Source organism: Pristiophorus japonicus, chromosome 16, assembly GCF_044704955.1.
Source record: "Pristiophorus japonicus isolate sPriJap1 chromosome 16, sPriJap1.hap1, whole genome shotgun sequence".
Classification (NCBI taxonomy): domain Eukaryota; kingdom Metazoa; phylum Chordata; class Chondrichthyes; family Pristiophoridae; genus Pristiophorus; species Pristiophorus japonicus.
Genome location: NC_091992.1, coordinates 108,096,886 through 108,123,876, shown reverse-complemented (window position 1 = coordinate 108,123,876; position 26,991 = coordinate 108,096,886). Strand labels below are relative to the sequence as shown.

The 26,991-nt window shown below is 45.3% G+C and overlaps 1 protein-coding gene across 1 annotated transcript in view; it reads left to right on the top strand.

Moving 5' to 3' along the window:
• The first annotated feature begins 2,376 nt into the window (after positions 1-2,376).
• LOC139226701 (complement C1q tumor necrosis factor-related protein 1-like) overlaps positions 2,377-26,991 on the top strand; it is a 36,989-nt gene continuing 12,374 nt past the window's right edge. Inside the window, exons 1-2 of the mRNA XM_070857656.1 lie at positions 2,377-2,562; positions 12,798-13,173. Of these exons, the coding sequence (XP_070713757.1) occupies positions 12,804-13,173 (370 nt within the window). The 5' untranslated portion in view covers positions 2,377-2,562; positions 12,798-12,803. The remainder of the gene's footprint in view (positions 2,563-12,797; positions 13,174-26,991) is intronic.

Below are 26,991 nucleotides of genomic sequence, written 5' to 3'. Positions count from 1 at the left end.
GCTTACTCCTGCACTAGAAAGCAGATACATTTTGATACTCATAAAACACATCCCTTTGAAAGTGTTCTAAACTATGTACTGATATATTGTTAACTTCCTACATAATAATAATTATTATTGAACCACAGTTCCATGTAAAGTTTTGCAACACACCTTTAGAGATTTTAGAGATCATCACATTGATAGTCAGTCATTTTATACTTTTTAAATTTTAAATCTTGTGGAAAATTACATTGGGCAACCACAGAGCACGTAACAATGCTGAAATGGCAAGGAGACCTCTAGTGGTGAAAAAGTGCAATGCAGTAGGTTGGATAACTTTATAACTAACACAGCAGCACGTAATTGAGCCAGCTTTAATTCACTGCCACTTCTCCTCTAGGAATGTCCACTTTGAAGAAGTTCTGCTCTTCACTGACCCTGCACTTCCTTAAGAATCTGTTACATCTCGAACTTTTCCCGTTCTGACGAAGGGTCACAAACCTGAAACGTTAACTCTGTTACTCTCCACAGATGCTGCCTAACCCGCTGAGATTTCCAGCATTTTCTGTTTTTATTGGCAGAGCATGGTGTGAGTAAGCTATTGCAATGTTCCTTTTCCTATTGTCAATTTGTATCCACACAGAGGCGGTTTGGACTTAAATTAATTTCAATTCTGATCCTTAAGTGGGACAGCAATCTGACTTCTATAGACCGCACAATAATGAATGTAGAGAAAGGAAAGGCACCTTTGGCACAGTAGGGAGTGCTTTTCCAAGTCTGGGTGCATTGCCAGTGCAAACCAGGAAGAGGATTTCACATCGCAGTTGACCTATGTCAGGCTTGACACTGTCGTTGAATCCATAAAACACTTAAATAAAAAGCTTAACAGAAATTGTACATTCTGTTGTGCCACACACATTTAGCTCAGACAATTTTGGATTGTTTTGTTCGTGCTTCCATTGGTTGGCTCTGCAGATCACTAAACTGATCCCAACAAGCACCGACATTCCTCAAACTCAAAATAAAAATAAAACATTACAAATTACAGGATGTTGATTGAAGTTGTGTTTACTGCATTCATTGGGTGCTCTCTTTTTTAAACAGGCTCGACAGATGGTAGTCATTACAACTTGTAATGCGGAGGATTTTCCTGCTGCCAGGAAAAAACGTTATCTTTCCCATCTTTTCTGAATGGAACTGTTTTAGTACAGAATATAGGGATAGAGTAATGCTGTTGGAAATCAGTATCAAATTCCCACAGTTAGTAGCTTGACAACCAACAAAAATAATATTCAGTTATCAAGAATGCAACTATACTGCAGGTTGGATACTGGTCTCAGATTGGCATCCGTCAAGTGTAATGCTCAACCTGCAGCCCTGAGTTATACTGTTGACTGCACCTTGCCCTGAGCTGAGTGGCTGCGTATGCATCCTTGGATGAATATATGCTGTTCTACTCCCCAAGTAGCTAAAGCTTAATAAAAAGAAAGAACTACAAATGCTGGAAATCTGAAATAAAAACAGAACATAAAAAGAAAGACTTGCATTTATATAGTGCCTTTCACGACCACCAGACATCCCAAAGTGTTTTACAGCCAATTAGGTACTTTTTGAAGTGCATTCACTGTTGTAATGTAGGCAACGTACTGGGATGTTTACCTCCCACTTTCCAATTCTGATGAAGGATCTATACGCAAATCCTTTTCCTCTTTTCAAACCTACAGTGTATTTCCAGTTTTTTACTGGCAAACTTTTGGTGTTATGAGAGCGTGGGCAGCGGCGTTTGCTCTCTCCTGACATTAAAATACATTAAAAAAATATGTTTGTCCAATCCAGAAGGTCCAATGGGTGTGATGGGCACTTTTAACATGCTGTGCTGCACTGGGCTGGGGTTATGGGGTACCCTGTGCAAACAGTGTGGGACTACCATGGGTGGTCTTAGCTCTTGCTTTAATGTGCCTGGAAATCAGATCAGCCAAGTTAAATAGACACTCAAAACCATTTCACATTGCCAGAACTGAATTCTAAATTTCAGAGTCGCTCATCCTTTATTTCAAACTTATACTTGTGTGTAAATTTCTTATTTAGTTTGGCTTCTTGGGCATCTTTCTCCCCCGCCCCCTTCTTTTTCTTATGCCCTATCCCTCATTCTTCTCCAAAGAAACTACTTTTTATTCTTTTTCTCTTAATTTTTCTTGCTCCCAATCTCCCCCCCCCCCCCACCTTCTTTTTACCTTATATGTTCCTTTCTGCCACTACATTCCCATGTCTCCCTTTTTCCACTCTTTCTATCTCTCCCATTTCCCCCATGTGTTGATCTTCTGTATTCCGATGGTATCCTCCTCCCTGCTGTCAATCTGGAGAGCACAAGCAGATGGTATGTGTTGAAGGCAGTTTAAGAGTTGCATAAGTCCCAGCTTCAGCCTCTAATAATCTGGAATCTGGCTCAGAATCCCGGACTCGGAGCCAGCAAGGAGTCTGGGGACAAAGGGATGAGATGTAACTTCAAAATATTCAGAGCAAGCACTCATATCGGAGGAAGAAAAAACGTTTTGTTCCACTTTGAATATTGATACCGAGGTAAGCAATGCTTTGTAAACTCCTGAACGCTTTAGTCTATAGAGGCTCTATATAAATATTCAGCACAGATTTCAGGACTGTTTCTTTTGTATTACATTACTTAATCCAAGCGAGTTTGCAGCCAGGTCAGTTGCTATTTCCTAACGGTAGGCTAATAATTGTGCACTGTAAAACTGTAGTCACGCGAAGTCAACTTGCACAAATTTGATTTACATTTTACAATTGGCTACAGCATGATAGTTGTAACATGAATACAGAATGTATTGCTTTATTAGTACTGGTTCTGTGTGATTGTAAACTATCTAAACTGCACCTGGAAGAAAAATTGTGTTTATTGGTAAATACTTACAAAACAAAGCAATGGAAATTCTGGGGTGTGTCTATGATTATACTGGCACAGGAACAAATGGCAGCTTATAGAAAAGCATGCAAGTCCATTATTTAAAGTGTATTAATTGTCATATCAAAATTATTAAAGGTGCTTGATTGCTTTACAAATGAACCGTAAAAGTTCCACAAGGCTAAATGGGAGTATTGAAATGCTGATGGTCACTTTGTACACCATTATTTAAAAAAAAATGGTAACACTTGTAAACATTTTCAAAGATACTGTTCAAAAATAGAAATGTTGGCAAAATTACAGGTGAGCACAGTGTCTTTCATTGTGTTGTTTAACTTTTCTGTTGGCCTGGTGGAGTTCGGGCTTAGTTTTGCAAGATGATAAAGCCCCTGTGAGATGTTTGCAAATGGATGTAAAGTCTTGCTTAGCTGGTTAATGGTACTTGTCGTGTTTAAATGCATCTTTTAAATGACAACAAAGATTGATGACTATGGGGCTTCCACTGCAGTGTGCACTATGAGATCTGAGTGTTATGCCTCCCAGGATGCCTCCCCAGCATTGGTTGAAGTGCAGTCTTTCGTAATGGGACAGCATTCTACGAAATGAACATTAGTTTCACAGAAGTGATAGAGCAATAATAACATGATATACAGAGAGGAAAAGGAAGTGAATTCTGAACATTCCTTCACAGTCTCAAGAACGCAATGTTTTCCAACGTAGGCCCGTTGAAGTACAAGAGACCACTATATATGGAGAATTCTCAATGCAGCCACAGAGAGAGGAAAATAACATAACGAAGTTACAAGTGAATTGTAAACAATGTAACTATTTGTACTGCACTTTTTTGACTGACAGGTGACAAGCTCCGCCCCCTCCAGGCCTGAATCAGTCCCTCCATGTGGTGCCAAGAAGCAGGGCCTGAGGCTCCGACTCTCCCCGCCCCCCCCTTGGCCGGCATGGGGCCCGAGAGCAAGAGAGAGGCTGGTGGGGGTTGGGGGGGCGGGGGCAGGGGGGTGGTAGAGAGGGGCTGGGGGGAGGGAGAGAGAGAGAGAGGCTGGGGGGAGGGGGGTAGAGAGAGGCTGGGGGGAGGGAGAGAGGGGCTGGGGGGAGGGAGAGAGAGAGAGACGGGGGAGGGAAAGAGAGGCTGGGGGGAGGGAGAGAGAGAGGCTGGGGGGAGGGAGAGAGAGGCTGGGGGGAGGGAGAGAGAGAGGCCAGGGGGAGGGAGAGAGAAGGGCTGGGGGGAGGGAGAGAGAGGCTGAGGGGGTGGGGCGTGGGAGAGAAATAGAGAGGCTGGGGGAAGAGAGGTGGGGGGGGTTTGGGGGTGGTGCGAGGGGGAGAGACACAGGTGGGGAGGAAGACAGATCACATTCTTCCAACCCCCTACAAGGGACATCATTGGAGTGGATGATATCCAGAAGTCACGACACTGTCATGATTCACTTCATACCCAATAAACCTGTTAACAATCCGTACACAATGACTGCCCCATCTATGATGGGGGGTGGGGACGCGCGGGGGGTGGGGGAGGGGGGTTGTTGGGGGGTAGGGGGGCGGCGAAGGATACACTTGTGCTGGGATAAGGCACTTCGGCTGGGGGAGGGATGTACTTGGATTGGGGTAAGGCATTTTGGCTGGCCCTTGCTGTCTTCTAGGGAGCTCTGTCCTCTGTTGCTTCAAGAAGTCTAAATGGATCAAGTTACAATTTGCAAAGTCAGAGAGAACTTGGAATGGGCGGTTCCAGTTACACATTCCAGAGAAACTTCAGGGTGTGGCTTATCCTGCAAGGGACCAATCAGTGACAAAGGGTGGCCATTTTTACAGTACAAATAAACGCGCCCAATTGTAAAGCACTTTCTCACCATTCAAAACATATACTTCCCCAATGAGCATTCTGTTTGTCTATTTGTTATTTCATTGAATGGAGGCTATTATCTGTGAGGACTATTTTAAAGGGGCACAGTTTATAAAAGTGTTTGGGCAGGGAAAAGAGCCATGATGATATCGTTTCAAGATGATTTATATCATTGCAGTGTCTAGTTATAAACAAGCAAAATAAGATTGGCCACACATGTTTCGGAAGACAATGGGGCCGAAATTGACCCCCGCTAGAAATGCGGGGCACCTACCGTGTTTGAGCTGTGTTCACCGCCGCGGTTGATGCGGTGGCCTCTTGCGCAAAATTCCAATCTTTGGCTTTTTTTGTCCAAGCGGACCGGAAGTCGGTCATAATGGGGGCGGTAATGGGGGGGAGGGGGAGTGGGACACCGCCAGTATACCGCAGGAGGGCAATTTTCAAAATGGCGGCCATTCCACGAAAAATCGGCGCCCATTCCACTCCGCCGTGTGGCCGGCAAGTTCCGGCCATAACAAGCCTTAAGGGAAAGGGCAATTTTGGCCTCAATGATTGTTAAATGATCTACACATCTCCATGTTTCCACGTCTCTCCATTGGGGGGAATGAAGTAAAAATGGTTAAATAGAGAAAATCAACTCCATGGTCGAATTAATAGATGAAGGCAGCTGTCTATCTAGCAGAGCTATGGTTGTTCGTAATTTATAACATTCTTTTTTTTTTAATCAACTTTGCTTTCATCCCTCTTTAACTCTTCCCCCTCTCACACACTTCTGCATTTTGCCAGTCAGCACTGCCTCCCCTATTGGTAGTTAGACATGCATCATTTATATCAGTGTGCATACATTTGAATGGATGCAAAAAGATCTGTGAGTGCCCGCAATGATGTCGGTCACCAAGTAAAAGGGTTACGTGGCTGAATGCCATCTTAAAATAATAACATCATAAGAACATAAGAAATAGGAGCAGGAGTAGGCCATTTGGCCACTCGAGCCTGCTCCGCCATTCAATAAGATCATTGCTGATCTGATCTTGGCCTCAACTCCACTTCCCCGTCCGCTCCCCATAATCCTTGATTTCCTTAACCTTCAAAAATCTATCTATCTCAAACTTAAATTTATTCAATGACCCAGCCTCCGCAGTTCTCTGGAGTAGAGAATTCCAAAGATTCCTGAGCGACCCCTTATTCTGAGACAGTGCCCCCTAGTTCTAGATTCCCTCATGAGAGGAAACATCCTCTCTGCATTTGCCCTGTCAAGCCCCCTCAGAATCTTATACATTTCGATAAGATCACCTCTCATTCTTCTAAACTCCAATGAGTATAGGCCCAACCTGCTCAACCTGCTCACCTTTCTTTATACGGCAACCCCTTCATCTCAGGAATCAACCAGCGAACCTTCTCTGAACTGCCTCTAATGCAAGTATATCCCTCCTTAAATAATGACTGAAAATGAAAATTAGCTGTTGCAATGATGGTGGTAGTTTGTTGCAAGCAGTTAGCCAGTAATGCACAATCCAGCCCACTACACTTTGTAAAGATGAAACAGGGGTGATCTGGTTTCCAGTAACCAATTAACTTAATATCTTAACATTTTACCCCAGGAGTTTCTTGTGATTCCTGCAAGAGGAAGTTCCCCATTAATTCTCAGACAAATCCTCAGTGGTCAATTTTCACAAAATCTCAGAAAAATACACTTGTTCACATCCCACATGCCCTGTGGCTTCTCTATTACTCTGATTAAAACTTGTTTTCAAATGCAATAAAACTTTTGTAACCTTTGAAAGACACCCCAATGGCAGATTGTTCTAATGAATTATTCCGTGCAAATTAGGTGAATTAGGAAATAGATGTTCTCTTTATAAATAAAAAGCTTTTAAGTTTTAGCTTTAAGAAGCTTGAAATGCATTGGCGAGACCATCATTTTTCTAACTGTTGCTGCCTTTGTATTGCTCTCTCATAGGCAGTCCCTCGAATCGAGGATGACTTGCTTCCATATCAAAAAGGGATGAGTTCAATGAGTTCACACATGTTTCAATGAAGGACCTAATATTCCAGGTCCGAGCGCATATTGAAGGGTGGAAGGTGCCTGTGCGTGGATTTTTTGACGTATGGCGGCCGTTGCACGCCAGCCAACACACGGGCTTGACAGAGCTAAGTCTTGGTCCAGTGGCAAGGGTTAACCAAGACGACTGGAGACCTGCTCTGCTGCACGGACCTAGTGCGCACACATATCGCAGTGTGGGCTGGTTCGTGCTGCCCCTAGGGCCACGCCTCATCTGGGCCCCGAACTTACGCCTCTCCTGGGCCCCAATGACGTCGCTTTGCAATCTTTAGCCGCTCCTTCGCCCCGATCTCACTGCTCTTGCTGTACCTGCCCATGCTCCAATCACCGACCTGGGTTATGGTGACGTCCAATCCTGTCGCCCTCTTCACAGCTGTCGCCCTTCCAGATCGGCACACGCTGTACCCTGTAGCTGTATGTCGCCACGCTGCTCCCAGGCCACCTTCGACATCAGTATCATGCCGAGGTTGTGGGTTGGCTACTGCTGGCATTGAAATGATAAAGTCACTGCTGCAGGTAGTAACCGTAGCTCCGAGAGGTCTTGCATCATTTTGGCTTTGAATTGGCAGCAATATAAAGGTTCTCATTCACTGCACTATTTTTGACAGCAATGGTCATGGGAATTTGCCTGTGCAACAGGTATGTAAACAGGATTCTTCTGGTTTAAGACGGTGACAGGTTAAGGCTACAGTTTATGCCAGATTGAAAACTAATGTGTAATAGCATACTTTAAATATTTTTGTTACACTGTTCCTGCTGGCTAAAGGTGGGATATAAATCCACTGACCTGGGGAAAATAATTTACATTTTGGGCAGCCTGCCCACTCCAGCAGCGAAGAGGCCGGAGCCATCTTGAGACCTGGGCCTTATACCACTGGCGAACTGCCCGATCAGCTCACACTCTTGCTCCTCCCAGCCCCACAAATAATACTTTCAAATGCAACTTTCCACGGCCTCTGAGAGACTCCAGCCCCTGGTTGGAGAGTCTAGAACGAGGGGTTACAGGATAAGTGGTCGGTCATTTCGGACTGAGAGGAGAAATTTCTTCGCTCAGAGGGTTGTCAATCTTTGGCATTGGCTACCCTAGAGGGCTGTGGATGCTCAGTCGCTGTCTATATTTCAAGGCTGAGATCGATAGATTTTTGGAGTCTAGGGTAATCAAGGGATCGGGCAGGAAAGTGGAGTTGAGGCCGAAGATCAGCCATGGTCTTATTGAATAGCGGAGCAGGCTCGAGGGGCCGTATGGCCGACTCCAGCTCCTATTTCTGTTCTTACTGTGCACGCCAGCCCTGTCAAAATGGCAGTGGGAAGAGCATTGGTGTCAATAGGACAGTCAGTCTACTGTCTCCATTTCAAGGCCACTACCGCCCCACTAATGGCGATTTCGACACATTAAAATTGGCCCCTGGCAACCTTTATAGTGCTTCCCCCTAGGAGCTAACCATGTGAGCCCAGACAGTGCCAGGCTATTTGACCTACACTTGGGTTACTGGACAACAATCAGACTGGGAGTCATTGTTGATTTCGCTTCTCCTCAACTCATGGGCACTGCGGGCAATGACAGCACTCTTACATCTGCCCCAAGTTAGTTCAACTAATTCAGCAAAGAGCCTAAATCAAACCATAGATATTCCTGATCTGAATGGCATAGTACTGCATGGGTGACACATTTACCCATTTAGTCATTGGGTGCTATATTCATGTTTTAAAAAAAAAAATTAAATCCTGTGCCACCATTCTGCAGAAAAGAACGAATTGGCTTGTCAGTTGTTTGGACCTGAAATAACCTCACCACAGCTGAATATTGAAAATAAATAAAGGCTTGGATTTATATAGCAGCTTTCACAACCTCAGGACGTCCTAAAGCATTTACGGCCAATAAAGTATTTTTGCAGCGTAGTAATGTTGTAATGTAGGAAGTGTGGTGGCCAATTTCCGCTCAGCGAGGTCCGACAAACAGCAGTGTGACAATGACCAGATAATCTGTTTTAGTGATGTTGGTTGAGGAATAAATTTTGGCCAGGACACCAGGGAGATCTCCGCTGCTCTTCTTCGAAATAATAACTTGGGATCTTTTATATCCACCTGAGATGGCAGACAGGGCCTCGGTTTAACATCTCACCTGAAAGCTGGGACCTCCAACAGTGCAGCACTCCCTTAGTACTGCACTGGAATTCCAGCCTAGATTTTGTGCTCTGACGTAGGACTTTGAACTCACAACCTTCTGACTCAGAGGTGAGATTGCTACCACTGAGCCACGGCTGACACCATTGGTAGAGATTCTTCTGTACATGCATTAGACCAGGCACCCATGGAGATTTGCTGCCTTCCATTACACTGTGATGTGAATGGGCGGTGTCTTTCTTCTTTCTTAGGCAGTGCCCCGGAGTCGAGGATGACTTGCTTCCACACTAAAATGAGTTCTATGGTGATTGATGAGCACTGTTGGGGTTGTCAATGAGGGTCCTGATGTTCCAGGTCCCAAAACTTCATTTTAAAGGGTGGAAGATGCCTGTGTGTGAATTCTGTTAACATGGAGTGGCCGTTGCACACCAGCTACCACCCGAACTTGACAGAGCAAAGGTCTTGGTTCAATGGTAAGGGGATCCAACACAATTAGAGACCAGGATCTGCTGCTTTTGCCTAGCGCACACACACACACACACACACCTGTTCCTACTGAGCCCCTCCCTCCCTCAGGTTCTCTCTCACATGACAAATAGCGACGAGCCGATGACCAGACAATCTGCCCTCAGTGACGTTGATTTAGGGATAAACATCAGCCAGGACACGCTTTGATGCTGACCACAAACTATGTCCCATTGTGTTGGGCTGGACTGTTGGATGCCAGATATTATGCGGCCCATGCCATTTGAGTGCCTGTGATGGGCAAATAGAAGGTATTTATGAATGGGATTGATTGAGGCCACAACAAAACCAGAAACGAGCAACTGATTTTTCACAGGACTCAGGCTCACATTGCTGTTTAAACGCTGTAAGTACTGCACTGGTTGGAGCAGAATGAAGCAATATTTAAGGCACCATACACCCTTACACATTAGTTTTCAATCTGGCATAAAATCAAGCTTTAAATTAACTATATTGTGTAAGCATCCCTGTGTTGAACCAAAACAACCCTGTTTATATGTTGCATAGCAAATTCCCATGGCATTGCTATTTAAAAATAAATAGTCAAAATACTGTACTTTTCTACTGCAGCTTTTCTAAAGCATTTCCACAAAAATAAGAAACTCCATTTTATTTATTTATCATATTTGACTTGATTACCGCCTACACCATCAATTTCACTTATGCTATAGTAAACATGATGAACATTTGCACAGTGGGAGATTTCCATTCCAGCACATGCCATTTTGTTGCTGCCTTTAGACCATATGGTTCTGGGAGGTGGTTGCTGTTTTGGCTGCACTGTGTTGTGGAATCAGTCATTTTCAATGGCTTAGAAAACGGCATCTTCCCAGGATTTTTCGCCTCGCTGCCTTGTGTCCTCCTCAGTTAGCTTTCAACTAAACTGTTGAATTCCAATGATTACTGATTTCTCACTTTGCATCAGCATTCACACTTCGCAGCAGTTGAGACTATTATGCAGTGATCCGAATGTGACAATCCCACGGAGGCCCAGCAGGGGCCCGTACAGGACATTTGAGAGCCGAAGGAGACTGGATATAGCCGCCTGCATTTTGTTTGTTTACATCAGGGCCATTATGTAGGGCTTCCGAAAAGGGGGAGTCTGCTTTTGAGGTGAGACCCATGATGCAGGAAGAGGATATACCCAGAGACCAGGATGTTCAGAGGCCAATTAGAGTGCATTGCATGGTTTGTGAGAGGACTGGGGGATGGGACGGGGAGACGGGGGTAGTTGTTTGAGCAAAGTTTATTGGTAAGTTTATGATTTTTATTTTGGTGTTTATTTATGAGTTACCAAATAAGTTTGTTATAAGAAAGAAAGAAAGACTTTGATTTATATCACGCCTTTCACGAGCACTGGATGTTTCAAAGCGGCTTACAGCGTAATATAGGAAATGCAGCAGCCAGAATGTGCTCAGCAAGCTCCCACAAACAGCAATGTGATAATGATCAGCAATATTCCCGGCAATTTCTGTTTTGTGTGCGGGCCCTTTAACTGGCTGTGCGCCCCACTCAAATCTTCGCGCACGCGCGGCTATTCCCATTGAAAAGCCGGTGAGCGGCCTGTGCGGGAGCAGCTTAACGGGAACATTGATGATCAGATAATCTGTTTTTATGATGTTGATATGAGGGATGAATATTGGCCAGGACACTGGGAATGATAAGAAAACCTATAAACCCAATGCTGGATCCATTGATTTATGTGAACAAAACCAGAGAGGGTGAAATTGCCCTGTGCACTGGTTGGGAGCGGTAACCTACTGGGGCTGGGACTTCCTGCGCCCAGCGCAGAAATCGTGCCCCGGCCGCTGAATTGGGTTGACCGCCCCTCAAAGGAAGTGGAGCAGAAGTAGGGGAGGGCCACTGCGCACTCTGCCGGGTTTCTGATGGCCTCCATGAGACCACCAGGGTGGCATTGTGCCAAGGCCGCAGCCCAGCACCCAAAACGGAGTGCCGGGCTGCATGATGCCGGCCCAGACCATGCGAAAATACAGGTAGGGAAGCCGACCCGAGAGTCGGCAAAAATAGTAAGATGGCGGCGTGGAGCGCTGGCGACCTCCTTTTAACTTCTTACCGACGAGCGGATGTCGTCCAGCTTCACGACCCGCGAAGCTGGCGTTGACACCCGCTCATGCCAGCTTTGTGGCCTGCGGGCAATTTCCCCCGCGGGGCGGAAAGGGGTCGGCGCGTGGCGCTGAGGGATTGCCAAGCACGGCGGTGACATCATCGCTGATTGTGCAGCTGCCCAGGGTGCTACATGCAGGGCGTGGCGCTGCCACGGCAACACCTCCGCAAACTTCCTGGCAATTTCCTGGGAGCCAGTAGTGCCCCTGGGAGCCGGTAGTGCCCCTGGGAGATGGTAGTGCCCCCCGGAGGCGCTAACGGGTCTTTGGAAAAAGGGGCAATTTCGCCCCCATAGAGTTCTATATGTAGTGTCCCAAGACAGCTTTATAATACTGAATGGATTTATGGTCACACTTAGCATGAACCTGAATGAAGTATAGTTAATGTCAAACTCTGGAAATCATAATTTTTTTTTTTGTTTCCTACACGAAGACCTACAGCTGAAAATTTGGTATCGTCCTGCGGGATGGTACCAGCTGTGAGGGGGCGTTCCTGCGCCTTGGGCTTACCGCCCCCGAGAGGAAGTGGAGTGCAGAATCTCGCGCTCCACTTGCTCTCAAGGGCGCAAAGAGACGTGAACTTCCCAGCGCTACGCGGCGAGGCGCATAGCGCTGGCGGGAAGACATTAAAGGGGAGGGCCAAGCTTCTGACTCTATGGGAGGGAGAAGGGGCCATCGCTAGACTACCAGGGCGTGGACTTCCGTGGCAGCAGCCCTGGCACACAAGCTGAGTGCCAGGCTGCAAGATCACAGCACGTTCTGCAGTGAAGAAGGCTGCGACTAGTAAGTCAGCCATTTAAACATTTTTGACCACCGCATCTCCCCTTTAATTTTCGGCCCGCGAAGCTGTTGTGGCATTGCACTTCTGGAGTCCAGTGATCTATCAGTGTTCCCTTCTTTCTCGTCTACATGCTATCCCTGAAGACATCATCCAAAGACATGGGGGCAGCCTTCACACGCACGCCAAGAACACCCAGCTCCACCTCTCCCACCACCTGTTGTCTATTGATTCCGTTGTAATATATGTCTATCCCATTCTAGAGTTAAATGTGTGTTTATTCTCAGTTCTACAGTAAATGATTTCCCTGTCAGTCCTCAGTTCCATGAACATGTGAGTCTTTTCAGGTCCACATTATCGGGTCGCGCCAGTTGATCATTGTTCTCTATGTTTTTCTGTACAATCATATTTGCATTTTATTTTTATAATAGGTGGAAATGCAGCTGAGCATGAATATTCACTTAGCTTTCTTGCTGATAATTGAAGTCTCCGTATTCCTACTTCGTGTCGATGGATTCATAAGAACCCCAACAGTGCCACACGTTGATGTGCCAAATGATGAGCAAAAGGAACAGGAATATTATTACTCAGATACTGAATCAGATCTATATGAGCCCAAGCAGGACTGGGCTCGTACAGAACCAAATCAGCCTGAAAACAAGGCTGCAGAAACTGACTCTGCCCACTGTGTCCAATGCTGTGACCGTGTTGATCGCCTATCACGCCGCAAACAGCGATACCATTACTACAACGACGATCCACCAGAGTTTCAAGCTATCCCTCAAATCAACCTCACTATTCTCAAAGGTAAGGTAACAACTACAAATGAAGGTCAGCAACTCAGCATATATAGGCAATTCTCGCACAGAAGCAGAAGGTGGTATTGGGATATAGAGTCAAGTCGTTCTATTAGCACACCTGAACTACTAGCTGAACTTCTGGTCTTAACTTTCCTACATTACAACAGTGACTACACTCCAAAAGTACTTCATTGGCTGTAAAGCACTTTGAGAAGCCCGGTGATCGTGAAAGGCGATATAGAAATGCAAGTCTTTCTTTTTTTTCTTTCTTAACTAGGCCAACCAGGCTTGTAATAGGATATATGAAAGCAAAAAAAAAACAGGGGAAATGCAAATTAGGGAGGTTAGTTAAAGAAATAAGAACCAGCCAGTTGCAGAAATAATGACAAACAGCGAAGCCAGATTTTGCTGTGGCCCAGCTGATCTGTGGCCAAATCAAATCTGAAATAGTTGGCATTTGCAGCCTCAATATAGACTTGAGCACTTAATGTTGGCTAATATTTCAGTCTGGTTCTGTGTTGTCTTCTGGATGAGGCTTTAATGCTGTTCAAATGGATGTAAAACAGATTCCAGCATATTATATCTTAATCAGAAGCTAATAAAATAACAAACTAATAATTGATCTCATTGCTATGACTGGGACCTTGCTGTGTATGTCTTCAATACAACTGTGACCACACTTCAAAAGTAACGCATTGGCTATGAAGTCATTTGAATGTTCTGAGGATATGAAAAGTGATAATTAAATGCAAGTCATTCTTTCCCTCTTCAGATGCTGATGGACATTTTTCTGTTCTCACTTCACCAATTCTTTAGTTCTTGATGCCAGTAAAAATTTGGGTTAGAAGCTTGGATCCAAATTTAGGTATGTGGCTCTTTGCTGCACAATCAATAATGTATGTCAGAGAAGAAAAGCAGATAGAGAAAGTGCTTAGGCAGCCTCTCCAGGGAGGGTGAATCACAGCATGTCAATCCTTCATCAGACACAGAAAGAGAAAACAGCGACGATAGCCCAAAAGGCTAGAACATGCTTTTCTTAAGCTGTTACCATAAATCTGTCGGGGATTAATGTCACCTAGCAGTGTACAAACCTTCTCTACTGTCAGGGAACAACTAGAACCTACAGCACAGAAACAGGCCGTTCGGCCCAACTGGTCTATGCCGGTGTTTATACTTCACACGAGCTGACTTCCAGTCTACTTACCTCCTTCCACTCTACCGTCTATTCCCTTCACCCTCATATATGGAGATTGCACAGGAATAGTGTGTTTATCAACAATAGTGTTTCAAAATTTCTCGTCGGGAGGGTCGTAGAAAAGATCTTTAAAAATATATTTTCTTACAATTGTTCTCCAGTTACAAAATTGTCATAATTTATTGCATTCATATTTTCATAAATGCTATTTAGTTACTGCATTGGAGAAGTTGTATTACATTTTGAGGATAAAGATAGTGGCGGAGTAATCATGCTTGCATGGCCCAGCCTTGACGTAATCTGCTCACTTCGTACTTGCAAACAGTAGTCTTAAATGCTTAGTAAATTTGTAACTGTTATCGTGCTTCTTATCTGTGACTTTGAGTGTGCAAATAAGTCATTTAGTGGAGGACACTGCAATTAAAAAAACAATTTGAAGGCTGTAATAACATACATAGCTCAATGAGGACATTACCTTTGCTTGCAGGTTATTCTGAGCGTACTGTGAAAATGACGTTTTATACTCGATTTTACATCTTGCTATCCCTATAGCAATGGGTAGGCTTATGACATATAGTGATCCTCAAAGGAAGTGTCAAGCAATCACAAAATTATGAAATGCAAAGTCTGTATCGTTTCATTAACTACTTTATTGAAAGTATCCAATTAAGTTGAAATTTCTATCAACAAGGTAAATCAGGTAGTGGACCATATTTCAAAGATATTGGCCGAGAAATTGGTTTGTACGGCCTACCACAGGCAGCCCAACACCATTCATAGAGAAAAATCTACCCTGAGATATTCATGAAGTTATGTTAATAACAATATCGGAAATTCAAAGGCAGTTAAAAAAAATTATTTTCTTATTCCCATCTCACCATTATAAAAAATAAATTCAAAAATGCTTCAGAACTGACATTTGTGTTTCAGGGAAGTCGACCTCTGCTTGTTTGCATGACCAAGATTACAAAAAAAGACAAGATCAACAAAAAAGTAGAGGAGCAGTCAATCCCGAACACAATTACATTGGTGATATCAAATAAGAAATCTATTTTCTATCTATTTTTATGTGAGTCATTTACTCATCAAATTGAGGGATCTTATTGCTGGGGAATGGAACCTGTCAGGTGTTTCACAGTTTGATGCAGAGGAAAGCTCCTTCCCATTGCATCAATGTGACATTTTTCCATTTCCAGCACCAGCCACTATGTAGTCTCTCTGACTCAGATTGTGGAGCCATAATTCTGCTTATATAACTGCCAGAAGGGTGAGTAACATGGCAAAATCGGAATTTGGTTCTGCTGGGATTACACTCAGTGGAGAGGAAGGTTATAAAAAGGAAAAAAAAGACTTGCATTTATATAGCGCCTTTTATGACCATTGGACGCCTCAAAGCACTATACAGACAATGAAGTACTTTTGGAGTGTAGTCACTGTTGTAAAGTGGGAAATGCTTCCACAAACAGCAATGTGATGATGACCCAGATAATCTGTTTTTGTTATGTTGATTGAGGGATAAGTATTGACCAGGTCACCGGGGATAACTCCCTTGCTCTTCTTCGAAATAGTGCCATGTGATCTTTTATGTCCATCAGTTTAACCTCTCATCCGGAAGACGGCACCTCCGACAGTGCAGCACTCCCTCAGCACTGCACTGGAGTGTCAGCCTAGATTTATGTGCTCAAGAATCTTTAAACCCACAACCTTCTGACTCAGAGTGGAGTGTGCTACCCACTGGACCACAGCTGACATGAGCTGAGAGGAGACGGCAGATCTTCTGCCCACCACCTCCTCCAATGTCAAGGGGATGTGTCTGGAGGAGTTCCTGGGCTATCCCAGGAAATTCTGCTTTGTATGCTACCTGATAGGTCCAGCGGAACTCACACCTGTTCTGCAATGGGCCTTCCAAAAGTCCTAAAATGCCAGGTAATCAAATATGGTGGCGATCAATTACCTTGAAGAAGTTGCCCTTAGCGTCTTTGGGAGCTGAAGACTTGTGGACCTCCAGCCAATCCACCATTTTGGGCTCCCACCAGGGTGAGTACCACTGATAATGCCTGCCCTGAACATGCTCACATCCCCACCCCACAATTTGTCAGATGGCCAACTGTGGCAGTCTTCGGCCCCACTCCACTACACTCTGCCGGTGGAGCAGGACCATTGAAATTTTAGCCTCTGCCACTTTAGTGCCAGTTTTGTGTGGTGGGCCCTCAGAAAATGCTGTCACTCATTTCTGCCCGCATATCATCATCTCCCGCTCCATGCCTGTGATTATTGAGGCTGGATTTGAACCCATGTGTCAGAGGTGAGAGGCAATTGTCAAACCCACTGCATCACCCAATGCTTTGACATGATCTGATTTATAGGGCCCAAAATTGATGACCCTCCCGCCGGGTACCACCGGGTTTTTCAGCAGTATTTCCTTGTTTTGGGCGGTCTTCCATTTGTTGGGAGTTTCATCGGGGCCTTACGCCGATGGTTTCGAAATACCGCTGGGGAGCGGACCGCCAGCGTGCAATGCCGGGAAAACCGCTCCCGCCCGAGTTTGGTGAGAGCGGTGCTCCGTACTTCTTGAAAAAAAACGCCTGGTTGGACCAGCCTTTTGATGGACGGTCGGTATGAAACCCTGCAAAAAAAGGTAAGTGAACGTTTTTTTTCTAATTCTTTTGCAGCGATTCAGTGGAAAGGGTCCTCTGAATGTTTTCCGATGTTTTATTTTTTATTTAAAAAATATATATTTTTCATGTTTTCCCCCTCTCTAGGCTGACTCTAGTCTCGGACTTTATTTGACCAGGACCACTGAGAATCCACGTACAACACCCATTTTTCCTGCTGGATGATTTTTTTCCTATTTTTTCACCAAACCTCCGGCCAAAGTACCGTCAGGACTTTTTCGACAGTAAATGGACAGAACTTACCTTTGATCAATTTTGGATCCTAGACTTTTAATAACATGTAGAAACAGAATAATGTTGAAAGCATTACCTTTCAGTAAAGCTTATTTCATACAAGGCTTTACTGCCAACTTCTATTGTTGAGATGTCAAATAAGGACCCTAAAAAGCACAAGATTTGGATGGAGGGCAAGAAAATTGATCAAATTGATCTTAAGGTCTTAATCTGAGTGTTTTTGTTTTGCATTATATTGACACGCACATCACTCTTCAAAAGGAAGTACTTTCTCTCTCAAAGTATTCCCCCAGAAACACTGGTTAAAAATATTTGTTATATTTGGAAGATAGTCTCTATTTTGCTACAATAAACACAGCTTAATGGAGATCTGCCATTTTGTCATTTTATCCTCAGGTAACTGACCCAGTTGGAAGTCAACAGCTTACTTGTGTTTTAGTGCCAGAATTGGCACCTGGGACCAGAAGAGTAACTGCTCCCCACTCAACTTAATGGCAGCCAGCTAAGGGCTGATGCTAGATAAATCTTTTAGAAAGTATGTCCCCACAGAGTACGAATGCATGGTAAACCAAAGTGCCAGTGGGCAGGTAGAATTGTTGTGAATTCGATGAATATTGGCACAAATTGTTTTTAGTACTGCTTCGATCTATATTTTATTTCCAGGTTCTTGCTGAAAATGATTGTTTGGTCATTGGAGAGAATGAGACCACTCAAGCTTTATTTTGTCACTTATTGGCAGAACAAGAGACGATCTTTCATGTTTTCATTTATGGAGCAAACAAAGTAGATGTGTGTGAACGTGGTAAAATGTGGGTAAAAAGTGCTGACCGACGATTATTCTGTGTGTAGCACTGTTCTGAGAACTTCTGCCCCTCCAGAAATGGGTGAACAAACAGTAGCAGAAAGTAAGAAATACAACTAGTGTAAAGTCCTGTCCCCTCAGTACAGACTCACACGAGGCATGTAATGAAGTCAAAGTCACTCTGGACCTGCACCTTTATTTCACAGCTCTGGAATGCTGCACTTGCCTGAGACCTGTCCTTATATACCTGTCTCTTGCAAGTGCACCCCTGGTGGTAAGGTATGCTGGTGGTTACAGGTCATATCTTATTACAGTCATGTATAACATGTTAGGATACAGTTATATATAATAATGTAAGATACATGACATCACCCTCCCCCAAGGTCTTATTGTCTTTATAGGTTCAGTCTCTCAGGTGGTCTACGCTCTCGCGTGGAGCGTCTGAGTTGTGGTTCAGTTGTTTGCCTTGGTGTCTGTTTTTCTTTGGGTGTGGTTGCTGGTATCTTGCCTGGGCTGTCTGTTTCGATTGGTGTGATTGTTGTTGACTTGCCTGGGCTGTCTGTTGGGATTGCCCTTTCCTCAGTTTGTTCCCTCTGTCTGTCCACCAGGTGTGGTGCGAGTTCCACATTGTGGTCTGCCTCTGGTTCCGCAGTGTTGTTGGTAATTCTGCTTTTGACTTGGTCTACATGCCTCTGGCAGGTTTTGCCATTGTCCATTTGTACTACCAGTAGCTTGTTTCCTTCCTTGCCCATTATTGTCCCTGCAAGCCATTTGGGACACCGGCCATAGTTTAGTACAAACACTTTGTCCCCTATCTCATTCCATCTCCCCCTCGAATTTCTGTCATGGTACTCAGTCAGCTTATGGCGCTTTGCCTCAACGATTTCGTGCATGTCTGGGAGGATTAATGAGAGCCTTGTTTTTAAAGTCCGTTTCATCAACAGTTGCGCGGGGGGATCCCAGTCAATGAGTGCGGACGAGATCTGTATGCCAGCAGCAGTCGCGACAGGCGACCCTGCAGCGTGGGACCTTGGATTTTAAGCATGCCTTGTTTAATGATTTGCACTGCTCTCTCCGCCTGGCTGTTGGAGGCCGGCTTGAACGGTGCAGTCTTGATGTGATTTATGCCGTGGTCAATTATAAAGTCTTGGAATTCTGTGCTGGTGAAGCACGGACCATTGTCACTGACCAATATGTCAGGGATTCCGTGCGTTGCAAACATGGTTGCGAGGCTCTTCACAGTGGTGGAGGTTGTCCTTGAGTTTAAAATGGTGCATTCGATCCACTTTTAAAATGCATCTACAATTACAAAGAACATTTTGCCCATGAATGGGCCCGCATAGTCTTCGTGCACCCACAACCACGGTTTGGTAGGCCAGGGCCAGAGGCTCAGTGGAGCCTCCCTGGGGGCATTGCTGCGTTGGGCACAAATGGTGCACCTTCGGACGCAGAGCTCCAAGTCCGCGTCAATACCAGGCCACCAGACGTGGGATCTGGCTATGGCCTTCATGAGAACGATCCCCGGGTGCTTGCGGTGGAGCTCCCGGACAAATGCCTCTCTGCCTCGCAGAGGCATGACTACTCGGCTGCCCCACATCAGGCAGTCTGCTTGTAGTGATAGCTCATGCATGCGCCTGTGAAAGGGTTTTAATTCCTCGGGGCAGGCATCGCGAGCCTCTGCCCAGTCACCGGTTAGGACACATCTTTTTACTAAGGATAACGTGGGGTCGCTGGCCGTCCAGGCTCTGATTTGGCAAGCCGTCATGGGCGAACCTATGGACTCAAAGGCATTGATTGCCATGACTATCTCACAGTCCTGTTCGTTAGACCCTTCCATGGTCGCCAGGGGAAGCCTGCTGAGCGCGTCGGCACAGTTGTCTGTGCCTTATGGTATAGTCGTAGGACGCCAGCATGAGTGCCCACCGTTGAATTCGCGCCGAGGCGTTGCCGTTTATTGCCTTGCTCTCAGATAGGAGGAACGTGAGGGGCTTATGGTCGCTTTCTAATGCGAACTTGGCCCCGAAAAGGTATTGGTGCATCTTTTTGACACTGTACACGCACGCGAGCGCCTCCTTCTCGACCATTCCATACCCGCGCTCCGCCCGCGAAAGTGACCTGGAGGCATAAGCTTATGGGTTGTAAGTTGCCTGCACGATTGACATGTTGCAAAATGCACCCGACAACATAAGCTGACGCATCGCATGTGAGAACTAGCTTTTTACCTGGGTCAAAGAAAGTCAAAACACTGTTGGAACACAGAAGGTTGCGTGCCTTATTGAAGGCGCGTTCCTGGGTGACCCCCCAAAACCAATCGCACCCCTTCCTGAGTAGCACGTGGAGAGGCTCCAGCAACGTGCTTAAGTTCTGCAGAAAGTTCCCAAAGTAAATGAGTAGCCCGAGAAAGGCGCGCAGTTCTGAGACATTCCGGGGCCTGGGTGCCAGATGAATTGCTTCTGTTTTGGACTCTGTTGGGCGGATTCCATCAGTGGCAATCCTTCTGCCCAAAAATTCAACCTCGGGTGCGAGAAACAGGCACTTGGATTTCTTGACTCGTAGGCCTACCTGATCCAACCGCTTTAGTACTTCCTCCAAATTACGGAGATGGGAGTCGGTGTCCCTGCCCGTGATAAGTATGTCGTCTTGAAATACAACCGACCCCGGGATGGACTTGAGCAGACTCTCCATGTTGCGCTGGAATATGGCAGCTGCCGACCTGATGCCGAATGGGCATCGATTGTACATGAAAAGGCCTCGATGTGTGTTGATGGTGGTGAGTAGCTTGGATTCCTCGGTCAATTCTTGCGTCATATACGCAGATGTGAGATCTAATTTTGAGAAAAGTTTACCTCCAGCCAATGTGGCAATTAAGTCCTCCGCTCTGGTCAGTGGGTACTGGTCCTGTGGGAGACTCTGTTTATGGTAGATTTGTAGTCCCCACAGATTCGTACGGATCCATCAGGCTTCATGACTGGGACGATGGGACTTGCCCAGTCGCTAAATTCTACAGGTGATATAATGCCTTCCTGCAGAAGCCTGTCGAGTTTGTGTTCAATCTTTTCCCTCATCACATAGGGTACAGCTCTGGCCTTGTGATGGACCGGTCTAGCATCCTGTGTGATGTAGATTTTGACTTTGGCCCCTTTGAAAGTGCCCACACCTGGCTGAAAGAGATGTTCAAATTGCTTTATAACTGTTGAGCAGGAGGTCCGTTCCTCTAATGACATGGCATGGACATCATCCCATTTCCAGTTTAGTTTTGCCAGCCAGCTTCTCCCCAGCAGTGCTGGGGGGTCTCCGGGGACAATCCACAGGGGAAGTCGGTTCACTGTCCCTTTGTGTGTGATAGGGAGCATGGCGCTGCCGAGGACTGGTACGATTTCTTTGGTATAAGTCCTTAGTTTGGTGTCGACCCTTGTGAGTTTTGGTCTGTCTCTTTTATGCGGCCACAGTTGTTCAAATTGTTGAGCACCCATGAGAGATTGACTCGCTCCCGTATCCAGCTCCATGTTGACAGATATCCCATTGAGTAGGACCCTCATCATTATAGGAGGCGTCCTGTTGTAGGAGCAGCGGCCATTGATCGTGTTGACCCGCTGTACATCGGTGTCCCGGGTACTGTCCCCACCATCTTCTGGTCCGCTTTCCAACCCATCCGATTCGTATACCAGCCGAGCTGCCGTTTATTTGCACATGCGGGCCAAATGCCCTGTATATTCACAATTTCTGCAAACAGCCTGCTGAAATCGACATCCCCTTGATGAGTGCCCACCCCCACACCTCCAGCACAGACCTGTTCCATTGTTCAAAGTGTTCCCAAAGAATGAGCTGCGTCTGGCTGATCTCTCTTGAGCTTCTCTCAGTTTGTAGTTGATTGCTCGCATTGTGGGTTGATGAGGTGTGAACGGCCGTTCCTGTGGCCCTTGATGGCTTCTGCCTGCTGTTGAGAGCCTGTTCTCCCGGTTTTGTCTGTGTGTGGGGGTAGCAGCTTGTTTAGTGCTGTGAACTTCTTGTTCTGATATTTCATTAGTTGTCGTACCTGCATTGTAAATCAACCTCGTTTCTTCTTCCCCTACTAAGAATGTCTGTGCAACCAGTGCTGCTGCCTCTAAGGTCAGGTTCTTGGTCTCTATGAGCTTTCGGAATATGCTTGCGTGGCCTATTCCTTCAATGAAAATGTCTCTCAGCATTTCTCTCCTCAGTTCATCGGAGAACTCACATAAACTAGCCAACCTCCGAAGTTCCGCCACGAAGTCGGGTATGCTCTGGCCCACACAGCGTCTGTAGTTGTAGAACCTGTGTCTGGCTATGTGTAGGCTGCTCGCTGGCTTCAGGTGGTCTCTTACCAATGTGCTCAATTCTTCAAACGACTTGCTTGCTGGTTTCTCGGGTGCCAACAGATCCTTCATTAAAGCGTATGTTTTCGAGCCACAGCTGGTCAAGAGATGGGCTCTTCTCTTGTCTGCCTTATCGTCGCCTAACCAGTCTTTGGTTACAAAGCTTTGTTGGAGCCTTTCTATAAAGTCCTCCCAATTGTCTCCCGCATTGTACTTTTCATCTGATTCTGTGTATTCTGTAATCCCGTAACTCGTCGCCACTGTAAAGTCCTGTCCCCTCAGTACAGATTCACACGAGGCATGTAGTGAACAGCTCTGGAATTCTGCACTTGCCTGAGACCTCTCCTTATATACCTCTCTCTTGCAAGTACACCCCTGGTGGTAAGGTATGCTGGTGGTTACAGGTCATATCTTATTACAGTCATGTATAGCATGTTAGGATACAGTTATATATAATAATGTCAGATACATGACAACTAGTTTTGTGCTTAAGGCCTTGTTAAGATCACAAATGAGGAGAATGTGTGGTTTTCCTCAGCAGGACAGGTAAGTCAAAAGGTTACGATTTTACTCTGTTCAGACTTGGCATCAACACGTTTAGTGAATGGGAAGATATCAAAGTATCACCACAGCAGTGACAGAAGTAGTTAACACAGTTCTTTATGATGTATGTGTATGGAGAAGGAGCGAGAGTTACAGGTACTAGATTAACAATTTTTAATTTTGTAAAATGAATGGAAAGATCTTTCAAACCCTCATATATCCACCCATTAAAGAAAAAGATCTTGCATATTGATAGCACCTTCTGAAAACTCAGAAATGAGCCAGATCACTTAAAAAAAAAGATTTGTTCTTAGGATGTGAGTATGTATTGCCAATCCCTAGTTGACCTGAGAAAGTAGGGTAGTGGGTTTGCTTGAACCACTGGAGTCCGTGTGGTGATGGTGATGGTGCTGGCACAATGTTGTTACGTGGGGACTGCCACGATTTTGACCCAGTCGTGATGAAGGAATAGCATTATTGGTCCAAGTCAGGATGGTGTGTGACTTGGGATGGTGTTTCCATGCCATTACTGCCCTTATCCTTCTTGATGGTTCAGGTCTTAGGTCTTCTTCTTTCGTATGGTAGTAGCAAAGCAAATCAAATGTCAATATCTAAGTCAGATATCCAGGCCAAAGCTTCCGGTGTAACAGCCTGAATATCTTGTAGGCTGCCTGCAAATTTCCTCTTTAGGGCAGTGCTCAATGATGTGCTCCAGGGTCTGATTAGGAGCTCCACACAGCTGAGAGGTGCTGTTAAACTACAATGAATTAATGTGAAGTACAATCGTTGTTATATACAGAAATACAGCAGCCATCTTGCACGCAGCCAGATCCCACGAGCAGTAAAGAGATGAAGAACCAGTTAATCTTGGGTTTAATTGGTGGTGTCGGTTGAGGGAAGAATATTAGCCAGTACACTGGGAAAACTCTTTGCTCTTCAAGTAGTCTCATGGCATCTTCAACACTCACCTGAACCACTGGAAGAGGCTGACAGAACTTTGGTTTAACATCCTGTTCAAAAGATGACACCTCCAACATTGTAGTACTGTGCTGGAGTGTCAGGGTAGATTATGTGCTTAAATCTTAGAACCCAAAACCTTCTGACTCATGGTGAGAATGCTGCCAAACTGACACACATAGCAAATGGGATGTGGCATATACAAAATTGTCTTTTGATAATGGGTGCATTCAAATTCATAATTGGATGTGTTTGGGCTGTTAGTTTTTGGATTATAACCTGTAATGCACTGTTTCTGCATGAAGTGTGATTAAAAATGTATTTAGATTTTGGCTTCACTCTTTACTTCCTAAAATTGGAAGATACAATTGAAATATACATTCACATATACTGAACAATGACATATCAATTGAACTTGATAACTTATTACTAATATCATTTTTTCCTAGAATGCAGTTTGCTCAGTATCAACCAGAAGCATTTTGAATTGGAGTCAAGTAATGTTATCAGTATAATTCTAAATGGAATATTAATAACAACATTCACCAATCAGGAGACAAGTGCTTAGATTTTCCAATCAGATGCACACCTGACGAATGCTGAGCTACTGTTGTTGAAAATGCTTGTGATTGGGAGTTTGCCCATTAGTGGATGGGAAATTTGGTATTGATATAGGAATTAAAGGTCTTCAGCAGGTTAAAGGGACATGCATGATGATTTGGAAGGTAGGCAAAATATTTATTAAGAATGCAGGAGGCTAGAGCAAGGTCTGTTTCTCAAATGGGACAATTGAAATTCTACTGAAAGAAGTGAGGCAGAGGAGGGGTCCTTTTCAGCAGTGATTGTTGCAGGGCCCCACATGGAGAATGGGAGGACGGGGGGAGGGGGGGGGGGGTAGGGGCTGGTGTTTAATGACCTTACCAAGTCAGCCAAGGTAGAAGAATGCACTATTTCCTTTCATTATTGCAGCGCACTAAGCATGTATGTCAGATAGCGTTACCTCCCCCTGACTGTCTTAAAATACTTTCAGTGCTTACCATAAGTGCCCATTCTGCAGCAAGGTACACATTGACCCTAACCCTTCACCTTAGTGCTCTTTCATTCACATCCAGACATGTACTCAGTCCAAAATAATCCTCCCATCTAATGTAGATTCTTGATGCATGCACATGTCACCATACCCACTATGGGCTGCAGCTGACATTTCTTGTATTAGTGTTTGTCATCATGACAATTGGGACTCCTCACTTATTGTACAGGGGAAGATAGCCTATAACAAAAGTGAGGGAGACCACGAACAGGAGGTGGCATCCTTAACCTGTACACCCTTTAATCTCTTTTGAGGAGGAAACACTTGCAATCCTGGGTAGAGAGGTCATCAATGGTGTCAGAGATGTGAAAGTGTGAGAACCACCCTCAGCTTTCAGTTCATGCAAATATTTTCCTGTTCTTTTTTTTTATCTTGTTCTATTGAATATTTCGTCACTTATAATAGAGCATATATTGAACCTGTTTACCATGTCACTCTTCCTACTGAAAGCTATATACGAAGGCTGCTCATAAGGATACCATTGTATTTTATCTTCATTTTCTCTATCCCTCCCACGCACCAGCCCAGACACAAATACACTGGAGGATTTCCAGAGTGAGTTAGAGCAGGTGGTGATGATGCAGGAGGAGCAGAAACCTGGAGGTCAGTTTGAATTCCACCTGAGCTGATGAGCCAGGGATCTGGACATCATGGGGCTGATATTTAAAAGAAGAACGCTTTCTTACATTGAGCATTGCTGCAGTACGTTGGATCATGTCAAGCAGCATGCTGTACACACTAGCTTGGCGATGGAGTCCACTAACTGTATGTGTACAGGTTAGCAGGCGAGCACTGCAATCGAAAATAGAGTGAATGACAACTCCGGGGACATTTGCAGCAGAGCCCACAAGCATAGACTCTAATAACAGTCAATGCTTTTCACACGGATTTTCAGACAGCTGCAATAGAGGTCTTTGATTCCAGCGTGGAAAGTGCTGGGGTCGAAATTCAGGGTCTGGATAAGGCCTGTTATGTGTTGGCCATGTGGCGGCCATGATCCAAATTCAGCTCGGTGATTTTTCGGGCAGTCCCCACTTCTGCCCCGCTGCTGCCGACCACTCCAAACGTGTCATCAAAGCACGCACCGCTGCTCTCCCGCACCTCCACCCCACTCCGCGCGGAATCTACCTCAGAAAATCGTTGATCCGCCTTGCGGTGGCCCCGACAGCTTTTTCTGTCGGTGCACCTGGTTTCTTGTCTGTGAGCCATGGCAACGCGGCAGCCCTTCAAGGGAAGGGTGCACTGCCGCAGCCGCCATATTTACTTTTTTGCCGGCTGAGTTCCCGATCGGCCGGACAATTATCGCCCCGGGTTTGGCTGGGCTGCCAACAGGCACCCCTTTAGGGTGCCAGGCCGCTGGCCCAGCGGAACCCTCCCTGGTGGCCCAGTGGCCGAATCTAAAGAAATGCTGCTTCTCTCCCCTTTAGCTGGGGGGGAGAGATTGGTGACGCACACGCTCACTGACGTCACCACCACTCAGCCGCTGAGTGACAGCGACGGTGACTCTGTCCCGCCCCCATTTCCGCCCCTCACCAACACGTACTGCCGCACTTCCGCCCCCATTATGACCGGCTTCAGGTCCGATGTGAAAAATACTTCAAAGAGGAGAAAATCAATCAGAGGCCCGCCTCATCGCACCCAATGGTAAAAACTTAAAAAAAAGGTAGGTGCGCCGGCTTTCTGGTGGGCCTGAATTTTGGCCTCGCTCTCTTTAGGCTTCAGATTACAGTTTGCCACAGAGGGTTGAATTCTCCTTCAGTCCCAAAGAGGAACGCATTTATTTCCCCCACAGCTTTATCCATATTTTTCTCTACTTGTGTGGTAAAATCATGATCAAAATTTAAAATAAAAATATTTTATGCAATGATTAAAATAATGTGCATAAGAAGGATTGCATTTTTCATTGAGAAGTTGTTGTATGGTTTTCTTTTAGTGGAGGGAGTTTTTGGTACTTTGTCGCAGTCAAATGTCTGTTTGGTCCTTTGCCATTGGTGT